The sequence below is a fragment of the Magallana gigas genome, chromosome 4 (assembly GCF_963853765.1).
Source record: "Magallana gigas chromosome 4, xbMagGiga1.1, whole genome shotgun sequence".
In the NCBI taxonomy this organism is placed as follows: domain Eukaryota; kingdom Metazoa; phylum Mollusca; class Bivalvia; order Ostreida; family Ostreidae; genus Magallana; species Magallana gigas.
The window spans coordinates 17,178,302-17,193,622 of NC_088856.1; the positions used below are offsets into that span (position 1 = coordinate 17,178,302).

The 15,321-nt window shown below is 31.8% G+C and overlaps 1 protein-coding gene across 1 annotated transcript; it reads left to right on the forward strand.

Annotated features, from left to right (window-relative positions):
• Positions 1-10,987: 10,987 nt before the first annotated feature.
• Positions 10,988-14,864, forward strand: LOC136274503 (E3 ubiquitin-protein ligase TRIM71-like). The gene is made up of 2 exons (XM_066081483.1): positions 10,988-11,123; positions 12,856-14,864. The coding sequence occupies exon 2, from the start codon at positions 12,862-12,864 to the stop codon at positions 14,512-14,514; it is 1,653 nt and encodes a 550-aa protein (XP_065937555.1). The 5' UTR covers positions 10,988-11,123; positions 12,856-12,861; the 3' UTR covers positions 14,515-14,864.
• Positions 14,865-15,321: the final 457 nt, after the last annotated feature.

The following is a 15,321-nucleotide window of genomic DNA, read 5'->3' on the forward strand; positions in this document are numbered from 1 at the left end:
CAAAGGGCTTGCATGATATCTATGCGAATCACTAGATCGCCTTATCTTATCCTCCTTCAATGAATAAACAATCTGTAAAACATTGTGTCAAGAGAGATAATCCAAATTTCCATTAATCACAACTTAGACTTAAAATAGAATGAAACATATTGAGAAGAATTTCCGATCGAAATGAACAAATAAATCGAATAATATCATAAATCTTTTCTTTCCCGTTATTATTACTTAACAGCGTGGTACAGTGGGTAAGAGAGTTTACTACGAATCTGTAAGTCATGAGTTTGAATCCAGCTGGGGATTTTATCATTTTTAACCCATCCAAAAAGTTTTAAAACATTTCATTGTTGGTCAAATAGTCGTCACTTTAAACTTGATAATAGTCATAACTGTCCATTAGCTGTTTATTAATGACGTCACCAAAATGAGCTTATTCCTGCAACTTTGCCTACAAAAGAAAACATTGTCAATCTCTCTTTATATTTTTTATTTAAAAGTATAGAGCGCAGGTCTGCTCATGAACGGTTTTGACATATGTCTCTGTTAAATTATACACATTATACTTCAAAGTCAAGGTACTTTAGAAAGCATGCGCTTAATGTTTCCCATTTGAAAAGCCATCGTAAAAAACACATATTTTGTTCCAAAACATTAATTTATCAAAATGAAACAATCATTTATTCATTATGATGTCAATACTTTTTTTCAACTAACTTCCATCTTATTTTCAAAGCTCTTTATAAAACTTTAATTTTGAGGGCAAGAAATGCATAATACCATATACAGTCCTTTGAACATTCTGAGCCGGTAAAAGTATTTCATTATTGTGCACTTTTATCCACATTAATATCGACAGGTGTTAGATTCCAACTTAACCGAAAAATGATGAAAATGGGCATGAAAACGCCCTGACTTGACCGCACTGAGGAAAGTTCAGGCCCATGAAGAAAAAATAATGGCAACATACATAACGCACTTATCATACCAGAAGTGAGTAAAATACATAATCTGCACATAGCAATATGGGAATAAACATATTCCCATATTTGAACCAAATAAGATGTGTTCATGAGATATATAGGAAAAGATACATGTTTCTATTAATCTATTACATTTCAATTATGATACAAACAAAATAACCTGCCTTCTATGAAGATACACATACACCCCTAAAACAACAAAATCAGAAGATTACTGCCGTAAGTGGATATGATCCATATTACGATCTGTATATTCATACATGACTCAGTACCAGATGTGTTTGATAATGGATAAACATATGCCACTATATTCAAAAAGTATCACATTCTTTATCGTCTTTTTAGTGTAGTCGTTTCGTCTATTAGCTCTAAGTTTTTATCTTTTTACCTTGTAAATATGTGTGCAGCAAATTTACTTCTTTGATATTGAATTGCTATTTGGTACAAAACATTGATCTTGTTTCATGCTTATGAACAAACATAATGAGAAAAATATATTCGTTAGTTATACCAAAAACAACCTGATCTTTTAGATTATCAGTGTAAAATCTCAGCATGAATAATAAATAACTAAAATTAAAAACGTCAACCAATTCACATCATTAAATATTGTCTAGCGGAGTCCATCGTAAACCAAAGGGGGTTAAGATATATGATTCTTACTACGGCCAAATTACTTTATAAAAGTGTAATTTCCATAGTCTTACTTATATTGTAAGTGACTAAAAGACAATACAGAGAAAGACAGAGAGTCTTGAAAGTTTTTTTTTCTGTTTATATAAATTCTTGTAAAACATTGCAATTTTATAGAAACATATCATTTATTAGTACATCTATTAATTTAAGTTTCTACGATGAATTGAAGCAAGAAACTAGATGGGTTAGAAGCAAAGCTGTTTTGTGTGAAGTTAAAGTAAATGTGTCCCTTTTTTTTGTCGTAGCGACTACCTAGAAGACCTAAAAGCGCTGCATAGAGATATTGATGGCTATTATAAGTTAATTTTGTCTCATATCTTACTATATTGTTTCTTACCAAATAAATGGTTTGAATTGCAAATATGTTTGGATATTTATCATCCAGTCCGAGGGTATTAAATAAATAATTTGGTTTTGTGTTAGAGGGTAGGAAGTAGGTTTTGGTTTAAAAATAATTTAGTTATCTCAATTTTATCAAAAACAATCATATAATATCAATGTACGAAATGAAAGGTCCATATGGCTAATTTTCCAAAAAAATATGCATAAGAAATGTTCACTTATCTTTAAAGCTACCCCCTTCCCCTACTTTGCTTTGTGCCTAAATAAGTAGTGTTTAAAGAGAGATCACTGCATAAACTAAAAGGAGATTGAGCAAGGTAGGCGTCACTGAAGGTGTCCCTGTTCCTTTAAAATGAAATTGCCTGTTTTCGGAAACGGTTTTTGACCTGTAGTAGATGAACGACACATAAGAAAAACGTTTACTTTCATCAATAAAAGATATTTTACTTTTAAGGTTCCTCGATAGGCCAATATTTCATTTGATGCATCGGAGAAATATGATTTCACAAAACAGACCAATATCGGCGTTGAATTTTTATAATGAATTTTTATGTAATATTTTTAGTGACTGCGAACGCGGATTTTGGAGCTGAAAATTTGGCCTCAATTGATGTGTCATTTAATCATTATCAAATGCATGCCAACGATGGCCTGGTAACATTTTTAAATGTTTAATTTTATTTTTTTTATGCAAATTGCAATCGTTTTTATTTGATATCTTTAAATATAAGGGAAAATCTAAAGAGTAACAAATAGTCACATGAAGCACTTATCAAACAATTATATTTTACAAAGCAATTGATACCATGTAAAATGCAAAAGAATAATAAGAAAAATCGCAATTGCAAACTTTTAAATTAGAACCAATCAAAGTTCTGAATTGTTAAAACAAATTAATCCCGGACAGAATCATTTAAAAATTAATATGAATTTTTTAAAAAATACTTCGTGCAGTGTACTCTGAAAAACCCAATTCATGAGCAAACCATATTACAGATAGACATCCTAGAATTCTTGCCAAATCGTGATATATTCCGACTTTATATGATTTTGTTTATCGTTTACACGTACGTTATATGAAAGAAACATCCAAGTCGTCTTATAGAAGCCAACCCTGTCAGTCCCTACAGAGCTATAAACCATAATATTCTAAAGAAATAGAGGAGAAATAACTCAGTAGATGTAAATATATCATACTAGGGTTTGGCCCTTAATTTGGATTGTGAATATTTCTTCTATTTACATTCACTTACTTAAGTATCATTCCTCTATTTCGTCTATTTCTAATGAAAATTGACTGAAATTATAAGCTCTATAGAAATTCACAGGACTAAAATCTATGCAATCTACTCTAACCAGTTCCGGTCGAAATCATTAAGCAAACTACCTACTTAAAGAATAATCGCACTAAAGAATCACAAAGATGTTATACTCAACCTTATATATATGTAAGACGTCATGGCTGTTTCTTTTATTCAAACGTACTGGTTAAGGTTAACAGTAATCAAGTTAATTTTTCTTACTCTTAACAATCGATTCATTAATTTGTTGAGAAAAAAATGTAAATTTAAACAATGAAATGTATTTTTTGATGATTCATCCGGTTTATGAAGGTAGCAGTCATTGCAGAATGTTTTTTGTGAGCGAATTATGTATTTTGTCTGCAAAGACGCTTCATGTACCTTCATATTCTGCATAAATCAACAAGAGAAGCATTTAATTGTTTAAAATTTTTTTCAAGAGATAGATAGATAGATAGATAGATAGATAGATAGATAGATAGATAGATAGATAGTGACTTGTATCTCGAAATATTTACATTTTCAGCCAGCCGTCATTGTGTCACTGTGATAACATTACGAATCAATTTTGAACCCTAAAACCCGATAACTTAATAAAACATGAGTGACACAAAATGGGAATGTCTTACAGCATAACCTAGACACAGTATTGGCTGCGCCACGTACTAATACATATAGCATGTGCTTCATGAAAAAAGTGGTTTTAAAATGTTGTTTTAAACTATAGAAACTGGAAATAATATTAATATAAGTAATAAGGAATCATTCTTTGAATTTTATGAGGTGATAATTTGGGTCGGAGCGTGGTCAAATCTATCATAAAGCCCTTTCGGCTTTATTGGATTTGACCACGCTCCGACCGAAATTATCACTTCATAATACTCAAAGAATGATTCCTTATTCTTTAAATAGTTCTAATGTGCTTTCTCTCGTAATTATGAGATACGTATAACTCGTTTTGTTGAGAACTATACATCGGTACAGTAAGTAAGTATCTTGTTAATACTACAGGATTTTTATTTTCCAAAATATACCTCTTCTTTCACTTTAAGTTTATTTGAATAATTACAACTTCAAGTTACTTTCTGTCTACTGCAATAAAAATGACAATATTGTATAGACTTCCATACATAAATAATATAGAAAAACACCTATATTTATAAGGGGTCGTTACTCTATAGGGGTCACTTTTCTTCGCGTAGAGTGTGCTCATGTTTAAAAAAAAAATACTTATTCTTCTGGCAAAAGGGTAATTTTTCTACGTCGAATGATGACCCACAGTCACCATTCTACGAGGGTCATTATTCTGCTTTCCACCTGACTTAAGTTAAACCAAAATTTTATGTTCAATTGAAGGTAAGCGAAAGACTTAAAGGTAAGCGTAACTTACAAGGTTTAGACGTAAACAAAAGGTTCCCCTATGAAACAATATGATAGTTATGACATGCGCCTTTTGTTATTTAGATGGGAATATTGAAATTGAACAACACTTTCTTTTCAAATATCTATTATGTAACGACTTAAGCAGCTCCTTTAGATAGCACTTTATGCATTGTACATTTAATGATAACTAGTTATATAAAACACTACCTCATATAAGTTTCCCAAATAACATGCTCAATTCCTCAATTCATATTTTTAAAAGATTTTAGACCAAAACAAACCAAACTGTCACGGTGAATTTTTATACTTTTTAATATTTAGTAAGGGCATATAGGTCCGATGGGCCAGTGTGACAATATTGATTTAATGTATTATTATCTGTATAGAATCTTTGTGGTCGATATAAGTCCTAGTAGTAGTATACCTTGTTATTATGTTTATGTGTATTATAAGAATGAAAATGAAAAAATTGAAAACTTAAAATTAGGTTTCTTGGATTTACTCTTTGTAAACGTTAATTATATGTATACAATATAAGATCGTAAGTCCTATGGTCGATACAACGACCTTGTCAGCAAATACAATCTTCCACTGGGTCGCATGCTGACTGACGTTTTTCACACAAACTGTTAGACCATAATTAATCACCAATAGTCTACGGACTTTTCCATTTTCCCCCTAATTACGACAAAGAGCACACGGCGGGTGTGACCGGTCAGAGAGGATGCTCACTCCTCCTTGGCACCTGATCCTACTTCTCTCTTTTTAGAGGTCCGTGTTGCTCTGATTTGAATTTGTAATTCGTTTTATGGATTTTTGATATGATTGACAGTTTGTTCTTGACATTTTTATGGAGTTAATGATTCCAGAGTGTCTTTTTGGTGCTAGAACCATTATGACATCATAATTAATTTGATGAAATTTTTTTTCGTACTTTACGGATCTTAATAAATGATAAAAATATTGAAACAGATTCTTCACATTTTTTATCAAATCAAGGAAAAAGTCATCCCGATAGCTGTATTGAATTTGACATAATTTTAAAGAAGGGGTCAAGAATTTGTTTAATGCTGTTTTTGGAGAGACTGTAGGCATTCTACATATGCTTCATTAGCCAAAAGGGACAAAACTTTGAGATGTATAACTGTTAAAGACATGATTTTTCATTGTGTTTATCAAACTTTTCAACCCTGATACACCGTATAAAACAAGGCTATTGTTGTAAAGCATCAAAGACAAAAATTATCTTCTGAATTTCAAGAGTCAGTGTAATAAAAGTTATAAAATTTAATCATTGTGTTTTTTGTCAAGTGGAACTAGATGATTAAATAGATATATCCATTTTATTATATGGTTGTAAAAATTAACTTCATATTTATGAACGAGTCCATTTGAATTTATTTGAAACACATAAATTGTTTAAAAAATAGTATTCAAAATATTTTGCAACATGACTTTTCCATTATCATTGTGTCTACTAGCATGCTCTTCTCACTCTGGTGATAACTGGTTTCTATCGCAAATACAAGCAAAACAAGAAGGATTTTGTTTTTTAGCTCACCTGAGCTGAAAGCTCAAGTGAGCTATTCTGATCACATTTTGCCCGTCGTCCGTCTGCCCGTCCGTCTGTCCGTCTGTCTGTCTGTCTGTCCGTCTGTCCGTCTGTAAACTTTTCACATTTTGAACTTCTTCTCTAAAACCACTTACCCAAATTCAACCAAATTTGGCTTTAAGCATTGTGATGGAAAGATGAATATAAATTGCAGAAATGAAAGAAAAATTTTCATTGAAAGCGGAGAAAACCTCAAAACTGTTTAAAAAAGGGGGGTGCATTTAAAAAAATCTTCTTCTCAAGAACTACTGAGGCAAATTCAACGTAACTTAGCATGAATAATCCTTACGGGAAGGAAAATATAAATTGCAAAAATTATGGGCTAATTCTGTTTCAAATCTGAGTTATTACGAAAATAATAAGAAAGAAAAGGCGTGTTTCAAGCAATTTATAGCATCCATGAGTCTTGGTAAAATGGGTAGGCATGACCGGGCCAGGGCAAAACAAAAGATTGACAGTTATTAATCTGCCAATCTCATTAAAATTTCAAGATATTTACTGACCAGTATATTTGTATTCGCTGTAAATATTGCTGCAAAAGAATGCGTAATTGGAATTGACGATTGCCTATCTGCCCCGGCTTTTCTTTTGCCCCGGCCCGGGTTTGCTTACCCATTTTACCAAGACTCGTATTCCATAATTCTAAAACGAGGTTCTTTGTTTAAAGAAGCCATGACACTATATGATAAACGGGTCGATCTGGCAATGATGAATTTGTTTGTTGTGCAACAGTTCGTGTACGAAGGGAATCTTTGAAACATGCAAAATACATTGGTGACGATTTTTTGAAGTAAATTGAGGCTAAATATTTCACATATGACGGTGGTGTTAGCTTGTTGTGATTTTCGGCATTTTCTCGAGTTTATTCAGTTTAAATAGAGTTTAATATCGCTGACGGAAATATGTAGGTATATACATGTATATGATTCATTTTGAAAAAAAAAATTGTGTTCTTTTTTTGTTATAGTGCATGTTTCTTGTGTTTAATTGTTTACAATTTCTATTTACTTACCATATTTGAGTGTTAAGCTTCGAATTATAAGCAAGATACAGAGATTTGCTCACAATTCTATGTTTGTTCACAGATCTGAGGCCATTAATTTTTTTCATTCTAAATGCCGAATAGGAAATACCAAGTTAAAAATCTTAAGCTGAATGTAATTAACTCATGTGAACAAAATATGACTCAAACCTATAGCTAGCAAAATTTTGAGCTCATCTTGCTTATTATTCTACGATTGACGCTGAAATTTTGGTTGATCATTAGATATTCTATATGAATTAGAGTTTGTTAAATGCTTGTACACAAAAAATTAATGAATGATATGCTGTATATAACTACTCTCTGGGGCCCCAGACAATGAATAATGTGAAATGTAAGTAAATAATAACGACATCGTTAAAACAGTTTCCATAGTTCTGACACATTTCTGTTTCGGGTATAAAAGAATTATCGCTATTCCTAAGAAAATATTACAGCGGAAAATTATCCTGGTTTGTAGCCATTTGTTATTTTTGAATAAAAATGAAAATAATGGGTGCATAGGCCATAGTAAATTAGAATGATGTGCCTGTCAATACGGTAAAATTGATTTTTATAGCTCTTTAACGTGTCACGTGACAACATTTTTCATTCCAGTGTATTCATCAATCAAGTGTGAGTAAAGTTATAAAAGTCACGAGTTTACGCGAGGTACACAACAGTCATTTAATTATAATGGAGAAGACAAATTAAATTGTTGAATATTTTTAATTTGAGAAATTGAGCGCATTGAGGTGCAATTTTCTTCTTCACATATTTACATGTAGGATTTTTTTTGATAAAATACAATAACTATTATATTAAAAAAAAATACAATAACTAGTAAGTAGTTGAGGAAGAAAATGTACCTATATTCTCTCATATATTTTGATCGCTTTATTAAGTGGGGGAGGGGCAGAACGAAAATACAGGGAATTAGAAGTTATATAACAGTGTACCCCTACCAAATATTTAGATCTATATCTTGTGTAGGATTTTCTTATTCTGTGTAAAAACAGTATTTCATGAAGGTACAATGTCAAAGATTACGTGTATGCAAAAATAAGTGTAAAATTCGAATACTTTACAATAGTTATTTTTTGTAATTCTACCGAGGGCCATATGGCACAATATCTTTTGAACGCCCATTGTTGCTCAGGTGAGCGATGTGGCCCCATGGGCCTCTTGAATACCTTGTTTTACCAATTTTTAAAAAAACCCAAGAAATAACAGCAGATGCATAAACCCTAACAAATGGATCGAAGTACATCGTACTGTTTTATTAAATATAAGAAACTACAAGTTCATTATCATTGTTATCGTATGTCTGGATTTTTTTTATGGGGTTCTATTTTTTTGCAAAATATCCGCTGTATAGTCTCAATAGCAAAAATACGTTTGAAATTTATTGTGAAAAATTCCCATGTGAGGCCTCTCTGTAGAGTTCAAATTTAATGCATCAAAACGTAATACAAGTATTATAAAAAATTTTACAAAACACATAATTATTTCTTTATAAAAAATACTACATGACATCAGTTATTATAACAACATACAAAATGCACCCGCTATTAGAACCATTACGCCTTTCAATTGACTTTCACATCTTTTTCACGTGCTTAACTCTCATGAGTAACTTGCTTGCATAAACAATTTGATTTTACATATTACATTGTTTACCGACAATGCTGGCCAGACAGGACAAATCACACTTTAATGCACGTGGCTTGGACAAAGTCTTTTTAAACGTTGTTTTATTCAAAGGAAATATATATTATATTATGTGATTTATATTTTATTAAGTTCTTATTTAAAACGTAAATTCATATGAATGCTTTTTTGAGTTTAGTCAAAACAGGAAATATGTGAAGCTAAAAAATAGAGAGCATGCCAACCGAATTGTATGGTTGATCTTGCAATATCTCCAGTTAATGACAGTAATTTTGAACAATGACATTAACGTTTTAAAAAAAATCGAGAAAAAAAAATAGTGGAAAATCACGTGCATTGACATCGATAGCTAGGAGGAAACATTAAGTGAATAGACACGTATAAATTATAATAGACGGACGCAATCAATTAAGCTAGGTTGGTTTGGTTATTATTACAGTCTTAATGATATTATAAAGAAATATTTCCTCACCAAAAAAACCCCAAAAAACAAAAACATTATATAAAATGCGATCCACTGTTTAATATAAAAAAAAAATCTGGAGTCAGTGTGAAATCGCAAAAAATAAAATCAAAAGAAATACATGAACCTATATTGGGAACAATACGAAAAAGAAACATTTTTAATACATTTGATAAGATCACTTATAAGCCCCCTATTTTTATATATTTAAAAATAGTATAACAACAGAATCATATAAAACATTAGATTAAAAAAAAAGGATTTAAGAGTGTATTTATGTGCTAGATCCATAATGACGTCACAATATTTAGTGTAATGAAAAAAAAATGAATCATTATTCTGCATGTCAGTTGGAACTATATGGCATTTAAGGTATACCCATCTTACTATATTGTAGTAAAATTAAACTTATACTAGTATTTATGAATGTGTCCATTTGAATTTTTTAAAAATACATACAGTGTTAAAAAATAATATTCCAAACACGACTTTTAACCATGCATATCTTAAAGTTACGGTCCGATACACCTTGTAAAACCAAACTATTTTCATGCGGCATCATTGAAAGAAATCAAAAACGGTCGAAAACCATCCACATTAATTTATAAAAATAAGATGATCTTCATGACATCATTTCTACATTACGAAGTCATTAGGGCAAATCTATTTCTAACTTTTTTTTTACGCTGTCTGTAGATTTTAAATATAAGTAGGTATACCATTAAATGTAAGGTAAATTTCTTTTTGTAAAGCAAGACGTACGGTTGATGAATTAGATTGCATTGCAACATAATACATGTATATTTCAAATTTCATATATTGGGCGTATATTTTCGTACCTGATTTTAAAACATGATAACTGATTACTTTCCTATGTAAGGGACTTTCGTCATTACAAAACCGCTAAAAAGACTTTATTCCGAATATTTAATTCTTCTGTGACATGCATTAAATATATATTCCTCGCAATCTATGACTATGCAAAAGAAAACATATATATGTCTTGGAACTCTGGTCCGATAGAACTGATTTTAAAACTAAATTCATTCATTAAACAATAAACCTGACATGTTTATTTAGGCCGAGAACAAATGGAGTAATATATTTTTCTGTTCATAAGATTCACAGTATTCCGTCTGAACTAAATGAAAAATAAAACCAATTAAGCCGTAAGATCTCTATAATTTCCCTGCTTTCAAAACATTGAAAAATACATTTATATATGTTTGGTATCTTTTGTAAACTGAAGCCTGAAACGAGGAGAGGTAGATATCTAAAGAGCTTTAATTAGCAATTAAGGAAATTATTCTGTAGTTTTTTAGCACACATTACTACATTGACCTTGACTGTTAATATAGTTCCAACACAAAATGTACATTTTTTCTATTTAGAAAATTCCAAAGAGTATTAATTGAACAGTTTTCGTTTTCAGGGAAATAAGTGAAGAAGAAAAGCTCTAAAGATTTTTTTAAAATCTTAAATATCAATTTTATCTTAAAATGCGTAATAAGAAGTGAGTAAAGAGACCATAAACCGAAAGTTAATTTTGCAGCTGGGTAGGCGTCACTGCGATTATCATACCTTTCTACACCCGTTTCCTTGAAATGGAATTACCTGTATCATGAATTAATTTTGGATCATAATTACGACATATAAGGTAACCTGATACATTTTTATGCATAAGCTTTATTTATAAAATAAGCAAGTGGGGTCTTTACACATTTAATTTCATTACTTTACAGCCTACCAGCCATAAAATGGGCAAGGTTTTAAAAGTAGGATCGTGTTTGACGGTGTGTCACATTTTAATTGCAAGTTCAAAATTATAATGACTGTTACAAAGTGATTAACAACAATAAAGAATTGAAATCAAATGAACTATCAATGAATGTCTTCAACAGTTCAAGTGTTTGTTAAGTTGATTGATACCGATTTAGATTTTTCTCATTTTCCGTTTCTAATTACTGAAAGAGGAAGTAAAAATTATTATGCTTTTGTGCTCCAAAAAAAAAAAACAAAAAAAAAAGCAACTTCCTTATACGACAGCCAACTATCAACTGCAAGACGCTTATTGCGTACTGCCACCTGTTAAAATCTTAAGTGCTTACCGCCACATATTACCTGGTAACTTTGAATTGTGTTCCTGCCTGTGTGCAAGTGTAAACAGGAATAATAAGAGCATCGGCATTTAGATTGAAATCATTTTTAAATGTGTGATTATCACCACAAGAACTTATGCATCAAATCTATTCTTCAACTTTTTTGATTTATTCATGACTTGAATATTTGATTAGATGGTACGGAATATTAATATTTAAGCAATTAGCAAACGTTGCAATTGCCTACGAAGCAAAAAGTAAATGACTGCAACCACGGAAAAAAGGCCATTAGGGTCACAACTTTACAAACTTTTTGTCAATTTGGATTACCCAACTCTTTCTGAGTGCATATCTACAAAGAACTTTTAGAAAGCTTTTTATGACAATTTTAGTAGGACATATTTACACTACTTTGACGTAGCTTCTCGAAAACGTCCCAAAACTCAAATTTTGTTTTCATCAATTTTCCATTGTCTCCTAATCGTCTTTAATTGTTTAATGAAAATTTGAATAATTGTTTACAATTGTACATGTCTAAAAATGTGAACTAAAAAAGAACAAAACATGTCCATGTAAACTTTTAATGAATCCACATGCGATTAGAAATACCGAAATCACTATAAGATAATTAAGGATATTTAAAGCAAACAAATATAAAAGTTAACATCTACCCAACCTTAAAAAACATCTTACTTAATTTTTACGCTGTTAGTGGGCTAATAAGCAAACATATAACAAACTTTGAATAAAGATGATTAATTTCACTGTGTATTTTTAACAATCTAATGGTATTAAAAATATACTCAAGTTTTTCAAGAAATATTTATTCCTTTATGGTCAACGTTTTGCATCATATCATCTATTTACCGATATTACTTTTTTACGTATCTTTAAAGTTCTTAAGTGAGTGGAAATACAGATTTACAAAACAAATAGTATATTTTTCAAATTCGCAAGTAATTTCATGTAAAATCATTTTCCTGTTTTCTATTCTGGTTTATCAGTCAGGTATCAAAAGTCCTGGTAGGATGTTTTTTTTAACAAATAAAAATATACAACATGTATGCACGCTTTAGATATTTTCCAACAATTTGTTAATCTGTTCAAGCTTGCCCTTTGCATACACAATATGTCTATAAGACTTTAAAAAAACTTCTCAAAAAAATAAAAGCGACAATACCATCTTCTTTAGATTAATGGACTGGGTGTAACTTGAAATATCAAATTGGTAATAAAGCAATACAATTTACTGGTTCTAAACCTTATTAATGACTATTCATATATTTACAGTTACTTATGATGTCATCCAAAGAAGAAACCCAGTGCCAACGTATCGTGGTATGCGATCTGTGTCAGACACCAGTCTCGTTTTTCTGCAGGCGATGCGGTGTCAATCTGTGTGACCACTGTATCCCAATACATCTACGCGTGAAATCTAAATATGGCCATGACGTAGTGGACTATATCAGCAAAGATGATGACGACACGGGTTTTTGTGATTCCCATCCCCAAAACGATTGTTCCGCATATTGCAAAACCTGCAATGTTCCAATATGCATGCTTTGCGTGTCTATCAAACACAAATCGCACGAAATGTCGGAGCTGTCAGATAAAATAGAAGAATTTTTCAAACTGATTGCAAATGAAAACGATCGACTTCAGTCGATTAAACAGGAATTGAAAATAGTTCTGGATCATACGACAAAATTATTGTCGTCGATATATACCATTTACAAACAGAAGAAAGACGAAGTTACGGCACGGGGAGAAGAGTGGCACAAACAGATAGAAAAAACCGTGAAGAAACTTCACCAGGAACTTGATGGTATGCAGAAGGAACACGAGGCGCTACTTAAGAAACAGGAAACAGAGTTTAAAGAAATAATTGAAAAGTTGGATGAAATCAACAGAAAAGCAACTAATTTACAGAAATCACATGATGTCAAAAAATTGCAGACGTTTATGCCATTAATTGAAAAACGAGAAGCACTGACCGAGTTCACACAGTATTCATTTCCGACATTTTATGAATGCAAAATAGATAAAAATTATTTGCAAACGTATTTCGGATACGTTGAGAAAAGGGAGGAAAAAAAGATTTCGATTCTTGGCAAGAAATTGAAAAAAGATCATCTGTCGGATAGAAGAATAATAAAGGTACCAATAGTTAAGTTTGTTATAGACACCGGGTTTCCTGCTGACGATAAAAATACAAACCGTCTGCTTGCCATGGCCGTTACTGACGATGATAAAGTGTGGATGGGAGGACATACCAAAGAACTGAAGTTGTTTGATCTCCAGGGAAACCTCCGCCATGCAGTCAACATATCTTGGAAGGGCTACTATTTAAGTATGTACAGCAAACAGGTGGTGTATTGTGATTATGAAACCGTAAAAAAAATATCCCATGACAACATTGTTCTCACGATGTTTACAACCGGGGATTGGAATGCCCGTGGTATCACAAGCACCGCGTCCGGTGATCTTCTGGTCTGTCTTCGCAAAGGATATCAATCCAAGGTCGTCCGATACAGCAGTACCGGTACCGTGCTCCAAGAAATCCAGTACGACTCGCAGTGTCAACCCCTGTACACAGACCCGATTTACATCGCTGAAAATGTCAACGGAGACATTATTGTTACTGACTGGGGAAAAAACGCTGTTGTTGCTGTCGATAGAATAGGTATACTCCGATATTCATATTCGGGGAAGGATCGTAATTTTGATGTCTGTTCAGTGGCAACTGATTCTGTTGGCCATGTCATCGTTACAGATTGCAAAGGGGACAAGATTCATATGCTGGATAGAGACGGGGTATTTTTGAGGTACATCATCCCTGAAGAAAAAATAAATAGACCAAGCGCCGTGTGTATTCTTGGCACCGGTGAGATGATGGTGGGAGAGTGTCTCACCGGAATAGCCAAAAGAATCAAATACTTAGAAGAATAAAGATATATCCATTTCATTTGTTTGATTAAAAAGCGCTTTCAAGCTTAACTTAATATCAAATATATGTTTTGAAACAAAACTAGGAGGTGTCTGATGACATTTTGAAATCTTGACAAATCATTTCAAGACATTTTGTACGCAAATTAATATCAAAACCTAACGTTAGTAGGGAAATGCGACTCTATAAAAAATATCTGATTATGACTTGTTTATTGCATGATTACAAATTTGTTTATTTATCTCTTTTTTTTTTATAATTTCATTGACTTATAGTATTCTGTACTAACAATTCATTTCCTGGAATTAATTAAATATATACGAATACTATCTTAAATAAATATTACAATCAGGATTGTGGAACTTCTTAAAGGAATTTAAAAAAAACCCGCGTGCATGTGTATGCATGTGTTGTTGTAAAAATGAATTTTTTTACTCCCCTGGTGTCTTGGTGGGTGAGAGGAGGGGTGGGTGGGTGTTAGTGTAAAAAGTGATCAAATAATCGTCTTTAGAGCATGGACGAAATCATTTGATTTCCATACCCTCACCTGTGAATTGTATATTTATCATATTACATGTCTTTGATAATAATCTGTTTATACCTTGTAAAAAAATCTAGTTAACACTTGCTCTTAGACCATACTTTTGCAATGAAATGTGTCAAACGAACACTTCCTAAGCAATTGAATACAAAAGAAAGCTGTCAATGTGACAGTGGACCGGGTTTTCTTTTATTTGAACTGTATCCATAATCCACGTCAGCCCTGACTTGATAAACACTACCTAACCAGAAAAATGGAGTACCCTATA